The 23,706-nt window shown below is 37.1% G+C and overlaps 2 protein-coding genes across 8 annotated transcripts in view; one reads left to right on the top strand and one right to left on the bottom strand.

Annotated features, from left to right (window-relative positions):
• Positions 1-202: 202 nt before the first annotated feature.
• Positions 203-5,780, top strand: LOC142983162 (6-phosphogluconolactonase-like). The gene is made up of 4 exons (XM_076130037.1): positions 203-424; positions 1,677-1,877; positions 2,332-2,612; positions 3,033-5,780. The coding sequence occupies exons 1-4, from the start codon at positions 307-309 to the stop codon at positions 3,126-3,128; spliced, it is 696 nt and encodes a 231-aa protein (XP_075986152.1). The 5' UTR covers positions 203-306; the 3' UTR covers positions 3,129-5,780.
• Positions 5,781-6,194: 414 nt separating this feature from the next.
• The window catches only part of lig (ubiquitin-associated protein-like lingerer), a 38,422-nt gene continuing 20,910 nt past the window's right edge, over positions 6,195-23,706 (bottom strand). For 4 of the 7 annotated variants that reach the window (XM_076129789.1, XM_076129792.1, XM_076129790.1 and 1 more), the window contains 18 exons: positions 22,386-22,473; positions 22,015-22,106; positions 21,344-21,700; positions 20,771-20,855; positions 19,319-19,452; positions 17,413-17,499; positions 15,796-15,897; positions 14,376-14,492; positions 14,000-14,087; positions 13,499-13,626; positions 13,032-13,130; positions 12,526-12,615; positions 11,878-12,019; positions 11,244-11,347; positions 10,595-10,714; positions 9,255-9,290; positions 7,609-7,711; positions 6,195-6,839 (listed from right to left, as the gene is read on the bottom strand). In XM_076129789.1, coding sequence (XP_075985904.1) covers positions 7,622-7,711; positions 9,255-9,290; positions 10,595-10,714; positions 11,244-11,347; positions 11,878-12,019; positions 12,526-12,615; positions 13,032-13,130; positions 13,499-13,626; positions 14,000-14,087; positions 14,376-14,492; positions 15,796-15,897; positions 17,413-17,499; positions 19,319-19,452; positions 20,771-20,855; positions 21,344-21,700; positions 22,015-22,106; positions 22,386-22,473 — 1,959 coding nt within the window. In that variant the 3' untranslated portion in view covers positions 6,195-6,839; positions 7,609-7,621. The remainder of the gene's footprint in view (positions 6,840-7,608; positions 7,712-9,254; positions 9,291-10,594; positions 10,715-11,243; positions 11,348-11,877; positions 12,020-12,525; positions 12,616-13,031; positions 13,131-13,498; positions 13,627-13,999; positions 14,088-14,375; positions 14,493-15,795; positions 15,898-17,412; positions 17,500-19,318; positions 19,453-20,770; positions 20,856-21,343; positions 21,701-22,014; positions 22,107-22,385; positions 22,474-23,706) is intronic. The other 3 variants (XM_076129794.1, XM_076129796.1, XM_076129795.1) reach the window with 3 other exon arrangements.

Below are 23,706 nucleotides of genomic sequence, written 5' to 3'. Positions count from 1 at the left end.
CATTCGCAAATTAATCAAAAGAAACGATTAAAGATTAGTTTACGTTTAAAAACAGTGATAAAAACAAATTAGTTCACTTTTTATTAATTGTTTAAGTATTGAGGCATTGTCACATATTTTTGAAATAAAATTTAATTTTTTTAAATAAAATGGTGTTATCAAATCTTAGGTTGTTGCGCGTCTGGAACGCGCGCACATAACCTCAAACAAATTCTATTTGACAATTCACAAGTTCCTATCCCGGAAAGTGGGAAGAAAACAAATACTTTTCTTTTTAATTAAAACGCCAAAATTGATTACTTAAAAATGACGACAATAAAAGTGAGTGACGAACAGGAACTAATTGGTAAATTAGCATCGTATATAGAAAAAATATCGAACGACTCAATTTACAACCGTGGAAAGTTTTACATAGGTCTTTCCGGTAAGTTTATTTTCAAAGGTCATTTGATGTAATGTTATGTATTCAAGTACTTCAAGTTATATTAAAACTATTGCGTAATATGTAATTAAAATGCGAGCTATATTTACAGCGATATGTTTACAAAATTAACGATCATTTATGACATAGTCATATGTTTACATATGAATGATCTTGAAACCGGCGTTTTCTTTTCAGGTTTTTTGATAAAACTGTTAAAATACAAGCAGAACTTTAGATTCTAGCAGTACAATCGAGAAATGCTTTGAAAGCATTTTTATTCTAGATTCATTTTCACTGTTCAAGACTTTAGTCTACTTGACTTAACATGACCATCTGGAAACAATCTAAAAACAAAAAAAAACTGGAAGTTAACTAATAATTAATTAATGCGCTTGCTCCTAGCCATAAATTCAAATTAACTTTTTATATTTTTACTTGTCATAGATCTAAAGCAAATAGGTTTGCATATTATAGTACCACATTTTTTTATTTTATATTGTGAAATCACTTGTGTAGGTACCTACTTTCTAAACAGATAAAATAATTATCATTTATATCAGATTCTATCTGACACTTTTATCTTTGCAGTTTAATTTCTTGTGAAACAAAACAGCAATGACTTTATTGCACTGTCATTCACCAAAATAACTATGACCAAGCATTGTTTGTGAAGTAACCATATTACGTACCTACATTAACTACATACCTAAAATATAGTCCGACAACTTATTATAGAGCCATAGCTTTCAGATTTACATGAATATATTCTACATTCTCAATTTTGTATACCTCCGCTGGCTGGGAACCTTGCATACCATGCTCTTTACTAAATCGTTGGACTATAATCTACCTATTTATATATTGAAATAAATTAATCAACATTGTTCATTACAACACTTATTCAGCACATTTTTTGTAATCGACACCTTACTTGGTTCTGTACTTGAAGGTTTTGCTTGAATTTGACTTTTTGCTATTAAGTTTCGAGTTACATCAATAATGTTAACGTCTGCAACATTATGATAATTTTAATAAATACTTCAGTTCTCTTTCTCTGAAGATCCCATAGAATAAAATTTTGTTAAATAACATACACACTTTTATACATTACCCTCAGCCAATTATTTATCAATACAGTATTTAACCAATTTTTTGAAGAATTATGCATTTAAGTACTTAAGCTGAAAACAGCCATCCCTGTTAAGCTGGATCATACAAGATAAATCTAATTAATAAATTTTTAATGTTCCAGGAGGCTCAGTAGTAAAATACCTTTGTGAGAGTCTACCTCGAGTGGACACAGAGTGGTCAGAATGGGTGCTGGCTTTCTGTGATGAGCGTGTGGTGCCTGAAGACAGTGAAGACTCCACCTTTGGCACTTATAAGAGGGAGCTGGTGCCTAAGACTCCCTTGAAGGAAAGCCAGTTTGTAGTTATTAAGCAGGGAGTATCAGGTAAAGATTTCACACTAAGGTTATTATTATCTGAATTGCAATGAACGTGGATTAAAAAATAACGTCACGCAAAATATTATACATAGTTTTAAAAAAACTTACATTTGTAATCAAACCCACAACCAAATAGTAGATTTGCGACCTTCCATTTCTAAACTATTGTGCCATATTAACATTTATTAAGTCTTAGGCAGAGGTGTCTGAAATACACTGACGTTTTAATAATGAATATTATACATATTAATATAATGTCAGTCCTATGTATTAGGATTTAGGAGGCAAACCTATTGCCATTTTGCCGGGCACTTTACCAAACTCCAGTCATCCATTGAGAAATATTCCATTAACAAGTATAACAAATATTGTACTCCTTTATCCACTTTTCAAGAAATTCTCACCCGTTAGCAAACTACCTACGTATAACCCTGTTTTTAACTCGTATTTTTATTTTCAGCACAAGAAGCCGCAGTCGACTACACAGAGAAACTAACGAAAGCTTTCAAAAGCGATGACTTCAAATTCGACCTGCTTTTACTAGGCATGGGTCCGGACGGCCACACATGTTCCTTGTTCCCTGGTCATCCATTACTCGAGGAGACCAGCTTGAAGGTGGCTGCCATCACTGACTCCCCCAAACCACCCCCGGAGAGGGTGACGTTGACTTACCCGACGATTAATAATGCAAGGAATTGTATTTTCGCTATCAGTGGCGCGGGAAAGGCTGACATGGTTAAGGTATGTATTCCTAAAATCAATATTTGACTAAAATACACATAAAATTTTAATTGCCATGATCCTGCATAATAACAGCTATAGCAAATCTGTACCAGCTGTTAGGAAATTTGCTGATGAAAATGTTGCGAATGATTTTCAAACTTCTATAGGAAATCCCAGGATTTAGGTTAGGCTTGCAAGGCACTGACATCTAAATTCAATATTAATATATGATTGACTATCCTAGTTAAGTTGAAAAACAGTTATATGGCTTAGATTCAAGGAGCTGGGCTTGGCCATGTTAGCTGTATCGATTTGTATCACATGAGCCCTTTGTGATTTTTATAAACACGTTTCCAACATGCAAAGACATTCTTAAAATTTCCTAAGAAAGATTCTGCCATTTTCCTTCTAGGCTATTCTACTTCTACTTGTTTTCAGCGTATCCTAAAAGACAAGGAGGATTTGCCCGCGAACCGCGTGCGGCCCGGCTCGTTGTACTGGATCGTGGACGACGCCGCCGCGCTGCATCTTTGACAATAGCTCAAATGTGTTCGTGCTCAAACGCAATAAGCACTTGTGAATGTCTCGCTATACACACCGTTTCAATTACCGCCTAAATTATCTGTCTGCTAATAAACGCGAAAACTTGAATATAACGGATCGGATCGATATCGGCCGGATACCTTCAAAAAGGCGTGCATAAGGCTGCGTTTCCACCAGAGATGTGCGAGGATGCGTAGCGAGGGATGTGTTTGTAAAGAACCAATAGAATCGCTTCATTTACCTCGCCTCGGTCAGCACAGCTCTGGTGGAAACGGCTCAGCGGAGCTAGATTTTTGCGCATACAAAACAAGCGAGGAATGTGTGCGAGGGATGTGTACGAGGGATGTGTGCGAGGGATGTGTTGAGAAGGATGTGTTGCGAGGTTTGCGCATACTGTACCAGCCAGTCCATAGACGGAGTTTGTTGGAAGTAGAAGTGCGTAAAATAGATATGGATAATTGGAAAAAGAAGATACTTTTATATTTAACAATTTGCGATGAAGAAATGGAAGCAGAAGATACGGAGCTACTTTTTAACGGAATCAATTAATTTTTCGTCCATTATGCCACGCAACCGTACGACATGCGTACGACTACAAGCGCTAACGACAGCAAAGTGAGACGTGAGCGGCAGGCAGGCGTTCGCGTTACTCCGCTCCCACTACACCGCACCCCCGTCGATACATTTCACAGCTTCGCAACGCATCCTCGCACCACACATAATGCGCATTTTCACAGCTCCGCTACACATCCTCGTAGACACATTTTCATCGCACAGCTTTGGTGGAAACACCCACACATTTTCACAGCACAGCTAGACATCCTCGCACGACACATTTCCATCGCACATCTCTGGTGGAAACGCAGCCTTACAGTCCATACAGCATGATTGCATATTTCAGAAAAAATCTAATGGAGAAATTAGAAGCAATCCGAGGTGGGTTGGTATTTTTTGTCTTTTTTACTTGATAGAAAGTGAGAAATTCAGCTAATCCATGTTTATATCGCATTTATTAGCAAGACAGATTATGATAATACAGTAAAACTTGGCAACTTACTTTGATAAGTAAGTAGTACGTGCCAAAAACTCGCGGATATAGGGCTTATTTAAAAAACCGATCTTTTGTTAGTGGGGCTAGGTGGCAGTCTATGTAGGTTGGTAACTATTATTTTTTTAAATAATAACTAAAATATCTAAGTTACTGGACTTAAAAAACCTAATCAACTTATTTTTGTTGAAAAATACCTAAAAAGGGTTGGACATTTTCTGTGTCATTTCGATGCTAAAAATGAGTAGTCAGAAAGCGTAGTTGCCATGTTTCTACTGTACAATTTTTTATCTAATACTTTTACAACTAATTACATTATACAAGATACCCACTAGATATAATATCAAAATTAAATGAAAGTTTAGTATTCTCATCGTGTTGTATTACAGTAGTATTTTAAATACAATTTCGTCTATTTATGCATGATAGCTTTAAGTAACAGTTTTTACATGTAACGAGTAGAATTTTGCTGTCTATCTACGGGATAGAGTTATCTGTAAGTATAAACTCATAATACATAAGGATCAAGAATTTTGTCATTTTCTCGAAAGTTCGGTGCAAGTTCTACTGACTATGACGGCACTGACTGAGTAAGATTTGACAGTCAGACTTTTAATAAAAAGTATGGTACGTGTTTAAAACTAGCTATCTATGTGAAAACCTAAGGTTGCGTTTCCATTGAAATAGAACTGTCACGGTTCGAAATTTCCACTTCGCCGCGTTAGTGGAAAATTGAATTTTCATTGATTTAAAATTTCGCACCTTTCCCCTACCGTGGTTACGGGAGAACCGTGCCGTATTTACTTTCTGAAAGTAGTGAAACTATTATAGTGTTTTCAGTCACTTTTCTTCACAAGTGTCTATTGCGTGTATCTAAAGTACATTTATGGATTAATTTTGCTTTAGATATTTAATTAAATAGAAAGCAAGCATTTTGTTTTACGTTGATTCCATTTTACTAGGTGTGTACCATTTACCAATCATAATAAGTGTAATAATAAGAGGAATGTTAGAATTTTGATATTGTTTAGTTTGGGAGAAGCGTTCACTAGAGACGGGGAATATGTAGCTAGCTAACTTTAACTATTTTTGTAAACAAAAATGTTTTAAGGAATGCGATTTGATGAACTAACCGAAAGTATGTTTTTCGAAAATTATAAGTTATCGTAATACGTCCTGTTTGGTCCAAGATGCAAAATATTGTCATGAGGATGATTCCCGGGACAGGTAATAATATTTTATTTGGAAAGTTTGGAGTTTGACTTGTAGTTTAGGATTAGTGTGACAAAATTTGCTCATTATGAGGAAAAAAAACCTAAATTAATATGATTAATAACTTAAGTCTCCAGTGAATGACGCTAAAGGGTGAAATTACAGGGTGCATAACATCCTAGGATTGTATTAAACTAAGAGTTTGTGTATACGACTAGAAAGGGATGCAAGAGCTGTGTTATTTTGTTTTATAAACTTTGTGCTATAACTAAAAACTTGAAGTTTTGTTTCGTATTAAGGAAAAATTATAATGTTGCTATTTTTTATATTTTTTACATTTCTGTTACATTGATTGTAATTCGTAATAAATGTTTGACAAGGGATGTGTTGTTTTATTTTACCTCCTGTAGCAAATATTCTACCAATATCACATCTTTAAGCAAAATTTTAAAAAAATTAACATCTTAAGGAAAATATATTATGTTACCCATAAAGGGAACACAAAGGGTTAGGTACTACAAAATATATCATAAAATTTTATATAAATAAATAAGTTGCAGTCAAAACACACTTCTAGCTATGATCTACTTATCTGTATATTTTTACTTAAAGGACCTAAGGGAGCTTACCTATTGTCCTGAAGTTGTTTTCATACTGATGTGTTTACGAACACCAGTATATGGCACTAGTGCACTCGAATTGTACACCGGATCAGTCGTGACTTGGTCCGACTTTACACCCACCTGTTGTGATGTTATTTCAATAGCTCAACAGTGTAACAAAATAAAAGTCATGTATCAAGTTCCAATATGTGTAATCCCTCATACTCTCAAATGCCCGCGAGATCATCACAATTGCATTCTTCCACATATAAAAGAGCTCGACTATACTCGTTTACATTAAGATTAACGTCCTATGACATCTCTTTAATCATTTTTAATAATAGTGTTAATTACAAAAAGTATGTCAACTAAATAAAAAAAATTCGGCGCGCATAGCGTACCAAATGCTTACATACATATACATACTTTATTAGATACACATAGCAACTACAATTTTTAAACAATTCGAACCTATGATAGCGGACTTAACGAAATGAGAGTGCGAACACGCCGGCTCATAATATACTCATACCGATACATAATCATATTGCATCATTCAAACTAACCGTAGTCTCTCAACGATTTAGTGTTACAAAAAATAATATATGACAAAAAATACATTGTCGCGCCGCGCGTGTCCGCTTACACTATGAATTTATAAAATTAATATTAACATAGTTTTGTTTTGTGTGTAATTTCGTATATTTTACAAGGGTGTGTTGTTGAATGTATACGTTAGCTATACTATAACTATCGGGTGTCGGCGCAATTGACTGATGTGAGGGGCTCGCGCCATCGCTATGTACATGTGTCACGCGACCAACCACAACTGGGGACTGCCTGCAACATTACAAACACACAACTTAATACACAATGCACAATGGTCGTACAAGAAAACTAAATCCGTAACATTTCGAAGGATTAGTAAATAACTGTTTGAAATAATTTGGACAAACGTTTCCCGCCAGCAACGCAACTTAGTTTCAAGAGTAATTTACTTTTTATACTTCATAGACTTAGGATTAATTTATCAATCAATCTATTCAACTTGAAATTAATTATTTTGATAACTACAAAAACTACTAAGCAGTGATAGCCGAGTGGTTTAAGTTGGTACCTCACACGCAAGTGGTCGCAGGTTCGAATCCGAGGCAACACACCAATGACTTTTCGAAGTTATGTGTGTATTAGAAATAATTATCACTTGCTCTAACGGTGAAGGAAAACATCGTGAGGAAACCTTGCATGCCTAAAAATTTGTATAATACATTTATTGAGGGTATGCAAAGTCCCCAACCCGCACTTGGCCAGCGTGGTGGACTCAAGGCCTAACCCCTCCCCCTCGTTTGCGAGGAGACCCTTGCCCTGCAGTGGGACAGTAATGGGTTATAAAAAAAAAAAACTACAAAAACTAAAACTTAGGTCTCCTAACTTATTTTCTCGGTATTTGTAAAAGTTACTAAATTATATCACTAGATTGAACATTCTTCTTCTTATCGTATGGTTAGTGGTGAACCCAGTGTCAAAGTTGTTCAAGCCGCCCGAAGGCCTTTGACGGGGCTTATGTCTTTGATTGAACATTGTGGATAAATGTGCTAGTAGATGTTACCTGTCGCGGCGGGTTAGTTGGGCGCCCAGTAGGACTGCGAGTAGCTGGGCTTGCTCGCCGCCGGCTTGCTGGCCGCCGCGCGCCCGCCCCCGGCTCCGCTCTCCTGCAACACCACACAGATCAATAACAATGCACTACTACATGCAATACAACATCTTGTAGTAAAAGGAAGGTGACAGATTTTAATAAAAAATAACTAATAGACATTTCCACTATCTCCTGATTAGTATAAGCTAGCTTAACAAGTGTCATTCTGACGATATTTCTTAGTCTCTGGCATCTTAATTTGCTGGCAGTTTATCCATAAGTGTTGAAAATTACACGTTTCACAACTTACGGTACAGTTTCTGATAGCACATATAAAGATAAAATGACAATTAAACCTTGTCAAATCTGCTAAGATTCCACTTGTTGAGCTAACCAATACGTGTTCGGAATGAAGCCGGTTTTATTACTAAAAATTACTATTAAGGAAAGAAAGGTAGTATAGTAATTTATTAAAATCTGACAACTGAAACACTAGAGTCATTATTATATTTTGCAAAATCATAATTAGGCACGAATGCATAACTTGTTTATAAAAAAAGCGTCTCGGAGTTCTTTGTAACCGTTTTGTGTAAATAATAATGCAAATAAGAGTACGTAAGCAAAACATTCATATTATAATATATTTTATACATACATGCACTTATGTGGAAAGGCGGGTAATACATGATACTAAACTAATAGGGTAGTTGCATAAAAGTACATAAATATATTTGTAAAAAACAATATTTTATCATATTATCTTATATCCCAATCAATAACTGCCTAATTGGTAAATTAGATGGACTCGAATAAAGTTCTCAGAATTAAACCATATTTTTTTATTTAATTCTAAAAGGCTTTATATGTCTTATTTTGATAGGAGACGTAATATGTGCAGTGGGATAGTATTAAGTCAAATACTTAAGTCAATCAATACGTAAATATTAGGGCCTGCTTTCATATTCAACCCTTTTTCAATAGTTCAAGCAAGTATTTTGAATCAATTCTAGAAATATAAATGATGTCCAACTACCCTATTGTGATACAGATAATATTATATAAATAGATATACAGCGATGTGCATAGTTAACATTTTGAGTGGCGCTGATAAATAACTAGTAAATATTTGACAAACTGACTAAGTAGATAAAATAATCCTCTGTGTTGCATAGTTGGGTAATTAAAGAGAATGACCATATATTTATGGTCTATAAATCAATTATGCCTGTCTTCTTGTATCAAGAACAGATAGGCGAAACCAGTCAAAGCCACATCATTCTCCTATGTATGTAACTATGTAAACTGGACAATATATTTTGACTAAAAATATTTGACGTTTTTGTCAATTTGCGAATAGAAGTAAAGTAGTCTTTATCAAATCTATAAAAATAAGTTTCTCTCAAGTATTTTTGCTGACAAATGCTTCTCATAAGCGACTTTTGAATTGCAAATGCTTACTGAGACTGTACGTTTATCTGAAGGATTTTCTTAAATCTGCCTTTATAGAAGCAAGATGTTTTGTTGTATGTGTCCATTCAAAATGTTAACACATAGTGCATATACACAATACACATATATAGTTGTGTGCGTTAATAGATATTTATGTATATATTACTTACCCGCCTATTATGACTACTGTTCACCCGTACATCCATCTACAAACGAAAGTAAACTCTAAGAAATATAATAACAAACTTAATACAACTAAGAATGCATGCATATCAACAAAACTTTTAATGTGTTCGTTTTGCTTTTATTTTTTGAATGTGGACACTGGCTTTAGCAAAGAGTATTTAATTTAAAATAATGTCTTAAATAATAGAATATGACTATAATTTTGCCTATCCTATTGATAACACTATTTAACTCTATCTCTGTATGCTTTCTTGTTAAACATCTTTGAAACTACTAGACAAATCTAATTTGAAAACCTGGCTTAGTTACGTGGAATGTAAGGCTACACTTTGCATTTGTCCAACATTAGTGGACTCAAGTCGAACTCTTCTTTGATAACGAAAGGAAACTCGTGCTCTGTAAGCAGGACATGATGTTTCTTTTTGCTACCCAACACAGATTTACTACATTACATAATTAAGTTATGGAACATCCTACTAGGTACGACAAAAGCCGTTAAGAAACTTGTAATTACATTAATGAACTAATGATAACTGACTGAAACTATGTAAAATGTGAATAAAAGGATAAATTTAACCGACTTCAAAATAGAAGGAGGTTCTCAATTCAACTGTATGTTTTTTCTGTTTGTTACCTCATAACTTTAAACTGGATGGATCAATTTTAATGTATTTTATTTAGAATACATAAGCGATATCAAATGAACAGGCAATGTTATCAATAATTTTAATTTGTCAAGTAATAGACCAGTGTCCACACTCGTGGAATGCAATAAATCACTATAGTTGTATGTCGTGATCGGCATGACATGCTACACTCTCGTGTCTCACACTGGCTCACTGCTATATCATCACATCAATACATTCGTATCGTGTCGTGTCATTGTACAGTTAGTTTTGTGTTAGATGATACATAATGTCGGAAAAAATGGGGTTAGGTATTTGTAGAGTAGGTATCCGAGGCAAACGGCATTATTAAATAATTTAGTAAACAATGTAAAATTCATAACTATTTATATAACAATGGTCACTATTATCTTTTGAATTCGTGAAACCATCAACAACAACACATTTTTTGTAATTAATTATTAACAAATAAATAATTGAGAATAAATGTTCTTAAATAATAAGATCCATAATTTAAATATAGGAAGAAATATTTTCACTATGTATTTGGAGTTTCTCAAAAAAACGTGAGTTAAATAAAATTTATTATTATTTAGGGGTTTGTGTCTACAGTCGGATCTAGGTTTAGGAGTTATATTCGCGCAGCTGTGTGTCAGTAGAGTGTGTGTATGTGTGGTGGTGAGTGGTGGGACCAGTACCTGGTGCTGCTGCGGCGCGTGGTGGTGCGGGTGGTGGTGCGGCGGCGCGGGGATGTACAGGTGCGACGCGCCGCCGAACGGCGGAGGCGTGCCGCTGTGGAACGTCGCCTTCTCGTAGCTCTGCGGGACACAAGAACAATATGGATCTAACTACAAGTACTCATCGTTACAATCTCCCACATTACCTGACACTACCACCCCGAAGGACACCCCTCACAATATTCTCATTATTACACAGTGCGGCCACAATCTACGCAGCATACGCACGCTACAAACTCGGCCAACACATTCATGAACACCATTATAAAAGATTACTATTGTTCAAAATGTCATCTATGACAAGCCATTTCAATACCTTACATATCTGAACTTTAAACCAGCCCAAATTAAGTATTGCGAAAGCCTGGAACCTACAATCTCTAAGTCTCGAAAGAAAATGTCTAAATCAAAAAGGATAGAATAATATTTTTATTGATAAATAGACATATACAAAGAAGGCGGGACGACTTGAATACGTTCCTTGTCGGTTGGTCGGAAGCAGCAAGCGACCAAGGGGGCTGGAAGTCTAGGAGAGAGGCCTTTGCTCAGCAGTTGGACACAGATACAGGTTAGATAAAAAAAAACTTAGTAATAATATAGCGGTACTCACATTGACCTTGTTGAGCGCGACATGCGTCTTGGCGTACATGGCGTTGGTGAGATCTGCCGACGCGCCGCCCCCCGACTTGCTCGCGTTGCCCGTGTACGGACCGCCTGCAATATACACAATATGTCACGAACAGACTACCTTGTACGTATTCATTTTATCACGTTTACTGTTACGAGTTTAAACAGAGAGCCAAGATACGGTGAAGGTTCTACCGAGTTAATTAAGTAATGGAACAAAACTTTTATTGTGATGTTATTTATCATGTACACCGCCAATCGTTTGCTGACATGACATGACATGAGGTTCATGACAAACAATCCATTATGGGTCGAGCTTCATTTTCGCACTATTATCTCGTGCGGTACATGTCTACCATCCGCTTCTTAGAGCGATGCAGCTGCTCGCAATCACGCGTTGGATCATTTGGTAATGGAGGGAAGTACTGGTTTGATTACAAAACCTGCCTAAATATTGTTTAACTCTATCTTGAGGGCATGCAAAGTCCCCAACACGCACTTGGCCAGCGTGGTGGACTCAAGGGCTGTACCCCTCCCTCGTTCGGGAGAATACCCTTGCCCAGCAGTGGTACGGTAATGGGCCAAAGAAAAAGAGTAACTGACGCTACATCACATACCAGGCTTGTAGGAGTCCTGCGCGTCGTAGGGCGGCTGTTGCTGCTGCGCGTACGTGTTGACCTTGCCGCCGCCCGACACGCCGCCCACGCCTCCCACGCCGCCCACGCCTCCTACGCCACCCACGTTCGAGCCTCCGCCGTACTATGCACACAAACAAATTACAAAATTAGTTAAACATATTCACGTCTGACGTTTAGTAGACCAACAAAAGCAAGCTGAAAGGAGACTCTTGTTGTGCAAACAATTCTCTTTCATCCCTGTTGAGGTCCAACGCAAGCGTAGAATCTATTTAAAGACTGGACATAGCATTGATAGCTTGGCTATCCAATCATGTACTGACCAATGAAAACTTTGTATGCAAAGTTTAAATACCTCTCTTGAACGATTTCAAGATTATTCATTTAGTATTTCCCCACATTTATCGACGCGGAATCGGCTTCAGCCAAATGGGTATCACCACACTACTTGGCTTATCACCGATCAGCCGATGCGACGCGTCGTCCGAGCCGAGCCGATGCGAATGGTATTAATAATACCCTTATTTCGCGGACATAAAGGCTTCTATAACCGGCGTTAGCCGATTCTGCGTTGATAAATGTGGGGAGTTACAACATGTTACTTGAGATAATGTGTGTGATGTAACTTACCGTGGAGTAGACTCCGTACTGTGTGTATGTGGTTGGAGGTGGTTGATACGCGAAGTAGGCATAGCCTGGAGGTAGTGCGGCCGCTGGCACCTGTGACGACACAAAATTCATTAATTGTAGTGAACAATCAAGAGGATGAATCAAGGGGAAATAATAAATCCTCTCAGAGAAGTTGTTTTTCTTCAAGGAGACCATAAATTCTGAGATGAAATAATACATGAGGAGGATATATGAAGCTATCTACGACATACATTTTCATGTCGCGTCTGTACTATGTATAAAACAAAACGAGTTGTTTAATTTGTTGCTAAGCGTAAATCTCGAGAGCAGCTGAACCGATTTCGCTAATTCTTTTTTATGATATTCCTTGAAGCATGAAGACAGTTCCTACGGAGAGAAAAAAACAAAAATAAAAAAATCTGTTCTTTTGATTGAAGCTATAATTTTCCAACCACAATCTTCTAATTTTATATTAATAAGCTAGTGTAATGGCAGTGTATGTGTACCTGTTGTGGTGACGCAGCATCAGTCCTGCCGAACCTCTCTCCAGCGCTCAGTCCGAACGCGGCCTCCCGACCGCCGTACCCTACTTCGTAGTATCCGCCCTGAGAACATACACATATTATGTCAATTAACGATCACTCTTGTCGAGAAGATACTAATTGGAATCACTAAATACCGTCAAGTAAGTAAAATTATATTTGTCAAATGTTGGTTGGGAATGGGAAATATTTATCTACAACGCGAGATCACTGGTAGTCTGTAATTTTTGTTTTAATAGTGCAAACTAAAGGTGTAGGGTAAGGAAATCTCTTAAAATTCTGAGTAAGCGATTAGTGTGTAAGTTTCCGAACTGCATTTAGACCAGATTGATAAAGTCTAGGCTCTAAAGTTTTGTTATTTCATGAGGAAAGTATTGTCAATCAGTGAGCCAGTAATGGGTTAAGTGCGTAATCCTACACAGTGTACGTACCATGTGGTGCGGCAGCGTGGGCCGCATGATCTGGTCGTCGTAGGGAGCGTAGGGCGTGGCTCCCGCCCCGTACAGCGCACCGCCCGCATAGGCACCGCCGCCTGAGTGGCTGGAGCCGTGACCCGCCACTGCACATACACAATATAATATACCTTCTGGATGTTTCTATGACTAAATAACTGCATTTAGAGAATAACTTTGACATTTTAATGCATGGACCATCCATCGTCAAAAACCACAGAGGAATAAATTTTACGGATTTAATATTATTGCAGATAAATAGTTCTGCTCTGAATTTAAGTTATATAATGCTAGTATACACTGTGTTAACTTAGAAATTTCGAATGAAAGTTGTGAACTTTACAATCATGAATTACGGAGAACCAAAAAGATCTCTGCAATATTGAAAAAAAAAACAAGCATATCAAAACCGAATCGCTCGCGGTATGTCATTTTTAATAAATAAACAATTAAATATAATTTGTTTTTAACAATACTCACCAGTCGTGGTCGCAACTTTGGCGGTTGACGTCTGTGTCGTCGTTGTGCTTGATAAACTATTGTTGCTCGACGCTACTGAACTGTCATACTGTACGCACAAAACACACATAAATATAACATGAGATTAACTTTACTTCACTTAATGAATAAAAATGTCGTATTTGTATACGACATTTTGATTCATTAAGTGAGCACAGCATTCTTACGAACACAAGTCTAAAATGTTGTACCCTTTGATGTCTAATAGTTAATCCAGCATCTGAGTTAATTGTTTCAGATGTTTTTAGAAAATGCTACCGCTGCTAAGTATTAAGACAATAATATAGAGGGATACGTTATTTCGTAGACATCATTATGTAAGTGATGTAGTATATACCTGCTGCGTGTCCTTGGGCTGTCCCTTGGGCTGCGCGGCGGGCTGGTAGGGCGTGTAGGGCGCCGCCGTGTACAGAGCACTACCGCCGTACACCCCGCCCGATGACGACGTCTGCTGCTGCGGGGACGGGCATAACCACTTAGTATATATATACTTACGTTGTTATGCGCCTATAACTTACAAATCACTATCCCAAAGGAATTGAAGTTCCTTTGTTCAAAAAGTTGGCCTCATACCAACTCGTTCCCTAGAACCGCTTGTGGTTTGTTGAAACGGTCAAAATGTTTGATGACAGATTTATTAAATATATTACTCAATAAAACGAATGCTGTAACTAATGGCAAACGATCTAACCTTTGAAGCTACTCAGTAATAAAATCTTTCCCCAAAACTAGACTAAAGTAAGGCCAACCTAACGAGATAAAAAACGTAAACAAACGGACCATTACTAAGTTTCATTGCGATAACGGGCGATTATTATCTCTGTCCTTATCACTCGTACGCGCAGTAATGGCAAAGGCAGATGTCGTTGTGTGTTTCGTGGTGCAGGAAAGCAGTCAGTACCGTAGTTGTCAACATTTGGTCCGCCATTTTGCGATCAAGTTCATTCCTGTTTGAATTCGAAGTGACACATATTTTTTCGTCTTCGTCTTTACTTGATTTTTTGTTGAATTCGACCTTGACATCAGCTTAGCTTTTCTTCCAAGCTATGTTGGAGTCGGCTTCCAGTCTCACCGGGTGCAGCTGAATACCAGTGTTTTTCATGGAGCGACTGCCTATCTGACTTCCATAACCCAGTTACCTGGGATAACACGATACCCTTCGGTAAGACTGGTTGTCAGACTTTCAAGCTTCTGACTAAAATTCGACCTTTATAATAATTTATTCAAATAGAAATGTTTTGAGCCCCTGAAACTTTGTTAACAGTCTTTATCTCGTCTGATTGGGCTTACTTTAGCTCTTGTAAATTAACCCACAGATAACAATCCCACTGAAACTACAAAAGTAAAGCCCAGTTTCCACCGCAAGCAGAACGAACCCATTATTAACTTACGATTTTCACCAACAAATAGTCGTACGAAATGAACCAAACGTGTAAAAAGAATATAAATAATCTTTCGGTTTTAAAGTGGAAATGGAACGACCATCACTTTATTGATGAATACATAAACCTATTTACTATAAAAATAATGCGTTTTGCTTAACAATTTCCCGCTCATTACCCTTTCGATGTGGAAACCGAGTTTTACACATAAAATACACAATAAGTGCACACACACACATCAAATAAGTGCACACACAGTCCAAAAGACTAAAATAAAAGACAAACTTTGTATGGCTAGAATAAGTATATTATTATTATTATATAAATTAGTGTCGGCAGTATTAGGTAGTTAATATATTATGTATCAGGTGGTACCTGGTAGGAGTTGATGATGGGCTGGTACTGCGTGAGCGTGACGCTGGACGGGTAGGCGCTGGCCGCCATGGAGGCGCTCAGCGACGCGTTGCTGGAGTTCACCTGCAAGCGGCAGCCCGTCAGCTTCACTCACTCTACCACGACCTCCTAGCTCCCACTGCCTAGCGGCTAGCCTACTAACTCCTTACTAATAGTGACGCGGTAAAACTTCGAAATCTTTATTTTTGCTTATCGCTCCTACAAGATAAATTTGATTCGAATCGATGAAAGTTAGATCTTACTTTTCACCTAAGTCTGACTGATTCATACTAATAATATATTTGAGGCGTTACTTAAGTTCGTCTGCATTACCACACCCCCACTTTCTAAAGTATATTTAGCAGTAGTTTATCTATTCAATAGCGATTAATATAAACATGACAGTTTGAATAGATAAACTACCGCTAAATGTGCCTCAGAAACCGGGCGTCAGATAGCCAACTACTATTTGCTCCTAAGTACACCTAGCTCGCGCTCTAAACCTACTAACCCCCGGTTTCTGAGATACATTTAGCGGTAGTTTATCTATTCAATAGCGTCAAAGCTCATACAAAAAATACGCTATTGAACAGATAAACTACCGTTAAATTTGCTCAGATACCGGGGGTAAGTCCTTACTAATAGTGACGCGGTATAATCGGGAACCTTTCTTTTTGGATTTAACTTTAAATTTGACAAGACGAGAAAATCAGATCTTTTACGACTACGTGTAACAGATTCATACAATATGTACGAGTAATGCAATCGTTTGAAGCGCTACTTTAGTGTAAACTACATCACCACACAGAGACGTCGTAGTCGAAGAATGCGCTAATCTAATTCTTTGCAAATCTATTATAGTAAAAGTTCTTATAGTCACCGGTAAGGGAGTTATTGTCAACGATATTTTTTGCGCCCTGCATAAGCCTTTTGTACACAAGGTAACGCAAATCTCCGATACTCAAAGATTTTAGATTCTTCAAGCAGCAACTACCGCCATACAAATCCTATACAAATCGCGTCGTCGACGTTCTGGATTGTATAACATTAGTCGCTGAAGACTAAAATCGTTGAGTATAGAAGACTTACTTGTCTACGTAAAACCTAATACATATAAATCAATTTTTGAATAACATTCGCAGCTAATAAAAATATGTTTATCCAATGCTTGAAACTTATATCGTCTGATTTCATCACTTAGTTTAGAAACAAACCCGAAACTGTCGAAATATCTTAATGATCAGGACATTAGGGTTTATATTCTAAACTAAGGCCGATAATAAGCCAATTTCAAAATTAAAAACATTATTAAAGAATTTTCCTAAACACAACGTGAATAACCCTAAAACAGGATAAAAATAGGACCATAAACTTAATATTACTCCTACAATTCCCTAGACCAAAATCTAATATGGGAATAACTAACGCAAGGGAAAAAAACTACCTTTTCATATCCCCTAACAAATCAACTACAAACGCAATTAGTTGCGCGTTCATTATCAAGCCAAAAACATTAGTTAATAGTGAGTAAAAGTTATTGTTAGTCTCAACTTCTTATAATAAGTTAGTACGTTTGTTAGTTTGTATGTTTGAACACACCTGTGGAGCGTATACATTGGCCCCGTAGACGGGAGGATGGTGTGTCACCGCGTGATGTGCGGCGTATACATTCTGTTGTCCTACGGTCTGCAACAGACAATCACTTTACTTTCTACTTCATAAAATGATAATAGCTCTAGTTTTAGTATGATTTGTCCCATTATCTAACTGCTGGGTTAGTTGTTTATGCTCTTAGGAAGACAAGAAGGTTCTAGAAACCCTGTCTGCTTTGAAACGCTCAGCATTTAATCCAACATACTACTAGTTATTGCCATATGCCGTAGCGGTAGTGAATGCCACTGCACATTAGTGCATATCACGGAGTTACATTAATTTTGACTTCAGCAGTTTATATCAAAATGTTCTCAATAGCCATTTAGTTTGGCTGAAGGGCCTATTTTTTGCCCCCTATTACATGGAACACAATGATGCAAATTAACGGCAAAACATGTACCGTGCCTTCATCTGTAGGTATAAAACGACAAAAGGACGAAAGGCCTCTAAATATCTAGGAACTCTGCTTGCTTTGGCGATTAAAGCTTATGGGATTAAAGGAAAACGCTCAGCATAATATCCCATTAATACATTGTATCGCTTTATTCACTGATCGTTTACCGACCGGTGAGCGCAACTGGCTTTACCCTTCCTCGAAATAGAGACAAAACATACCACAACTGATACAGCTATTACGTATCTATGAAACTTTTTTTACTTTCGATCAATCTAAGCTAAAATGAGAGGTCAATAGTGCAATGGGTATCTCTTTGCTACCTTAACCATTGGGCTATCGCCGATAGTGAATGAGTTTCAAAAACCTATCGATAGATTTTGTTTTGATGGACATGGCGATGTGAATGAACAATATATTGTGAAGCTAACCTATCGTTTTTGTAAACCACCACCAAATTGGGAAGACTAAACCCTGTGTGAATTCTTTTGAAATGTTGACCGCTTCTTACATCGATTTTTTTATAGTATATCTTAATGCTATTTTAATGTGATATATTGATGAAAATGAGTGATGATGTGCGATTTGGTTGATGAAAGTTTTGTGATAAGAGGTACTCACCTCAAGTGAAACGAAAAGAAAGAAAAATTAAAATAGAAAGGTGTGGTCATATATAAGAATTTTTCTACTACAAATTGCTGCAGAGATTATATTTTGATGTTTTTAGAGAAGACACTAATACAAAAACACTGTCAAGATGTTTACTTGTTGTGAATTGTGAACACTTTAACTAAAATTACCTTGACCGATCTAAAAAATAGCTTTGTTTTTGATACCTACATTCGAGTAACGTATTTAGTATCTAGAAAGTACGTTATTATCGAGAAGACGAGTAATGTCGCGGGGTTCAACTAACTAACAAATAAAGAATTTATATTCCTTTTTTAGTTTATCTTGTACAATATACGAATTACTTTATTTTGTTTTCTAAACAGAAAAATCTAAGATGAAATCATAATAATAAAAAAAACATGAAAATTTAAACTGAACCTATTATGACTAGAAATATGACTTTACTCTTTATGAATAAACAGTGACATAAAAAAATGTACAGTCAGCTAAAGATAAAGGTATACTTATAATATTACGCCCGTAGATAATGGCTTAAAAAATAAAGATTTATTGCCATGTGGACAAAATTGTAGTAACCTGTTTTTGAGGAACTCCAAAAACATTTTTTAACGTATTAGCAATAGATTTTTTTGTAAATTCATAACACTCAAAGTGACTAAAGATTCAATAACTAATTGTATATTTAACAATGACGGCAGTACTTTGACTTAAAAATAAGTAATTTTCATTATTATTTAGCCGACTGTACGTTGAAGTAAATGAGTATGTGCATGAGTGAGTATGAATGTGGTGCACGTGGTGGTGAGGGGTGGGGTGGTGGTGTACCTTGGGTCGGTGGTGCGCGGCGAGTTGCGCGGCGGGCGCGTGCGCGTCCACCGCGCCCGACACGCCGCTCACGCCCGACACGCCCGACACTGACAGCTGCTTCATCGACGCCGACAGCTGCACCTCTAATGACGCTGGAATATGTACGCAGAACATCAGTATTGCTTTGATAATATAATGATACACATAACAATTACACACAATTTTATTATTTTCCAATAATTTCTGTAAAATGTCAACTTTGTACAGTTGACTTAAAAAAGGAGGTTCAAACGTCGATAACTTTATTTGTTATCAGCTCAAAGGTATTCTTCGAGCATTATTAAGCAGTTCTCAAAAACAAAATTAAACGTTTTTAACAAATCAAATTAAACGTAAATCACCAAATTCAAACCCCATACCAAGCACATAATACAATAAGTCCACACACAGATGGTTTTAAATCTCACCATTTTTATTGCTATAACCATCAAAACTTAAAAAAGTTTTAATTGTCTTTTTTTCTTTTTGCTCTTCATAAAAATTCCAAACCTTTACCACAACTGGGAAACTCTCCTCCTCGAATAAAGGTAAAATTAAAAAAAGCGCATCATATTTAGAGTAAGATAAAACCCATGATGCTTTTATGTTATAATATCTTAAAATGTATTGTTTTTTTTTATTAAATAAAATAGAACAAATGTAAGGTCCACACAGTATCCAGTGTCCCACAAGCAACATTGGACGCACACAGTATAAAGCTGAGTAATGTCGCACAAACTTTACACCGACACCGACATGTACGACGGTACGCTCTAGCGTTGTGCATACAAACATACAAACAACACACTGTCATATATGAGTGAATATCATACATAACAAAAGCAATACAGGACTTTAATCCTTAAAAAGTCTGTATAACCATTCAAGATATAAATCTTTTGCTATTATTAAAGGCTATACAATACTGGCCATTAGTACAACCAAACACGAAACAAATTCTTCTGAATAACAGAAATGTGTACGTTTCTTGTAAATCTAGCCTACGGCCTTCCAATGGTTGTCGTGAGGCGTAATGTAAAATCTTTACCATTGCGCTATGGACGTCGGCAAAAATTGTATTTAATTTAGACATATTCCTATGTTTTATTAGTGTTCATTTAGTCAATTTATATGAACATACAGTAAGCGGTTACTTACAGTCTAGCCGACCCAAGATCAAAAGTGAAGTAAGGCCAATTTAATTCCAAGCAAAATTTTCTCAATATTTATCAAGAGAATATAGTGTTTCACACATTTGAAAAGCCAAACAAGCCCAAGTAAAAACGCATAATCGAGTAAATTCACAATCACGCAACACGAAGGTTTAAGAAGAAGGAAGTGTAAGAAATATTAGTTAATTTAGAGATAGATATTCACTCATATATAAAAGCGGTAAAACAACAAAGCAATATAATACATAAGTAAACTTACATGTGGTGTTAGTGACGGTGGGCTCTGTGGTCGTGGGTGGCTGGCTCGCAGGCGTCGTGTCCACTGCCGATAGACTCTCACTCAACTGGAATTATAACACAAATTATATATTTACTTGAATAGTCTAGTACATAAAATCACGCTTATTTCTAATGGGAATTTCCTATAGAAGTAGGTAGAAATCAAGGCACTGTAAAATATGTTTTGAAAAATAAAATGTTACCCAATTATTATACCACTGCTGGGCAATGGTCTGCTTCCGTAATGAGTAACGGAAGGTCTTTAGTCCACTATGCTAGCTAATTTTATTGTGGGTTGGGGATTTTGCTATTTCAATATTCGAGATTGATCAGTAGTTTTATATTGTAATAAAATTTTAGCATTTTTGAGCAATTTAATGATATTGAAAGAAAGTATATGTTCGCATTGAGAGACGCGGTCGTTTTTTAGGTTATTGAGTCATTTACTTCAAGTGGATCTTGTTTTAGAATGATCTCAATCGGCCACAAAACAACGATTCTTTCGGTGTGTAAGTGCTTTTTCTTAGGAGACATAACGTATGCGTGTACTTACATTAGTGACCATACTATTGGTATTGTTAGGATACGCATTAGTGGTGGGCGGCGGAGTCGCGGCCGGCTCGTGGACCGGAGCGGGCGCGGGCGCGGGCTCGGGCGGTGACGTCACGGGCGCAGGCGCCGCAGCGGGCTTGCTGCCTGAGTGCTGTTGCTGCAGGTGTGGCGTGTGTTGCACATGTTGCGTGTGTTGCGTGTGCTGCGTGTGTGGCGTGTGCTGCGTGTGCGGCGTGTGCGGCGTGTGCGGGTGCGGCTCGGCGAGGTGGTCGGGCTCGAGCGCGCCGAACTGCACGTCCAGGAACATGCCGGCGCCGCTCTCCGCGCCGCCCGGCATCTCCACCGCCGACGACGGGATCTGCACACAACATACAGGTCAATATACTATACATTCCTGTCTTAAACATCGTCAATTCCTGTACAATGATACACTGGTTAGTTAACAATGTCTTTCAACTAACTTTTCATCTTTCACCTTACATTTCATCAACGTAAGAAGCGTCCATAGTCAGTTGCACTCACCAGATGGTAAACAATCATGAATTAAACAACCGTTGGACAAGATTATTCTATAAATAAATGGGTAACCGATTAGTGGTATTTGAGCTGAGCCCTGACAACGCATATGTTAAGAACGACGAAGACTGAAAACATCTAGTTATAATATCTTACCTTGGAAGGCGGTGGCACCCTGGCTCTCTGCGGTTTCCGCTGACTCGTTATATCTGACGAGCCGTACACACCGTAATTTGACGTGTACACGCCTGGAAACATAACATTATACATTATTGAACTGTTGTTGTACAGTTTTTTTTAATAACTTTAAGCTAAATCAATGACATTGCGCTTCGATCGCCTGATTAACAGAACAGTCAACCAAAAGTCCGCATTGGGTCTACTTTCAGTTTGTTTTCTAAAACACCTACTTGTAATCAAGTTCTTTGGCGACACCTATACAATTCTAAAGAATACATTTCTAAAGTCATACGAACATGGAATAATAGACCGAATATCATTGTAATAATAAAGAACATAATACTCACTATTATCGTGCCTCTGCGACTGTTGCGTGAGCTGCGATAGGTACTGCGACTGCGCCGCCGTCAAACTGCCCGACATGCCCATAGGTTGCTGATATACAAACGACATGAGTTAATATTTAGCTCCAAATTCAAAATTAAGTTATTTTTACAAATTTATTTAGGAGCTAAAATGGATATATTATACAATTTTATGTTTAGCTACTAGGTCACCACACACATATTCGATTCGGCATTATATGGTCTAGCCAAACGGCAAAAATGAATATGTGAAGATGAATCTGATTCGTGCAAGCCAAAAGAAGTGAGTCGAATGGGTTTTAGTTTGGAAGCCTAATATAGGGCTTTCTACAGTTTTAATTAAGTTATTTATTTTCTCAAGTGGAAAGATAAAAATCGCCCAAATAAGTAGAACAATAATCCTAGGAGGCATTCTAACTAACACCAAATTTAGTCAAACGGCTCTCTGGCTAACAATAATTTGAAAAAGGCTGCACTTTACAGGCAGTAGGTATATGCAGGGGCCGAAACAAGTTCCGAGGTCGAAAATACTGATTTTACTGACCAAAAATTCAAAAATACTGACCAACTACTGACCATTTCTAAACCGTTTTTCAGGTGAATGGTGTGAAATAACAAAAAATACAGTCGAATTGAGTAGTCAAAATCCTTTTTTTAAGACTGTTAAAAAGCTTATTTTCGGTTATTGGTCTCCACCATCCCCGTAGTCAACCAGCATCGCCTTTTTAGTGTGTTAAAAAGCTTTGTTAATAAAGTTTACAATCAGGTCTTACGAATTTTCAATCAGGTCTTACGAATTTTCAATCAGGTCTTACGAATTTTCAATCAGGTCTTACGAATTTTCAATCAGGTCTTACGAGTTTTCAATCAGGTCTTACGAGTTTACAATCAGGTCTTAAGAATTTTCAATCAGGTCTTACGAATTTTCAATCAGGTCTTACGAATTTTCAATCAGGTCTTACGAAATTTCAATCAGGTCTTACGAAGTTTCAATCAGGTCTTACGAAATTTCAATCAGGTCTTACGAAGTTTCGCAAAAGTGCGCAACGGCGCTAAAGAATTTTCACTTCAAAAATATTGATTTCAAAAAAATAGTAAATTTTAATTTGCTGTTCTATTGAAGTCATGTGATGCTTCAATACAGTCATGTATATGTTACCAGGGGCCGAAACAAGTTCCGAGGTCGAAAATACTGATTTTACTGACCAAAAATTCAAAAATACTGACCAACTACTGACCATTTCTAAACCGTTTTTCAGGTGAATGGTGTGAAATAACAAAAAATACAGTCGAATTGAGTAGT

The sequence above is a fragment of the Anticarsia gemmatalis genome, chromosome 23, assembly GCF_050436995.1.
Source record: "Anticarsia gemmatalis isolate Benzon Research Colony breed Stoneville strain chromosome 23, ilAntGemm2 primary, whole genome shotgun sequence".
Taxonomy (NCBI): Eukaryota; Metazoa; Arthropoda; class Insecta; order Lepidoptera; family Erebidae; genus Anticarsia; species Anticarsia gemmatalis.
This window is presented reverse-complemented; position numbering and strand designations above follow the sequence as displayed.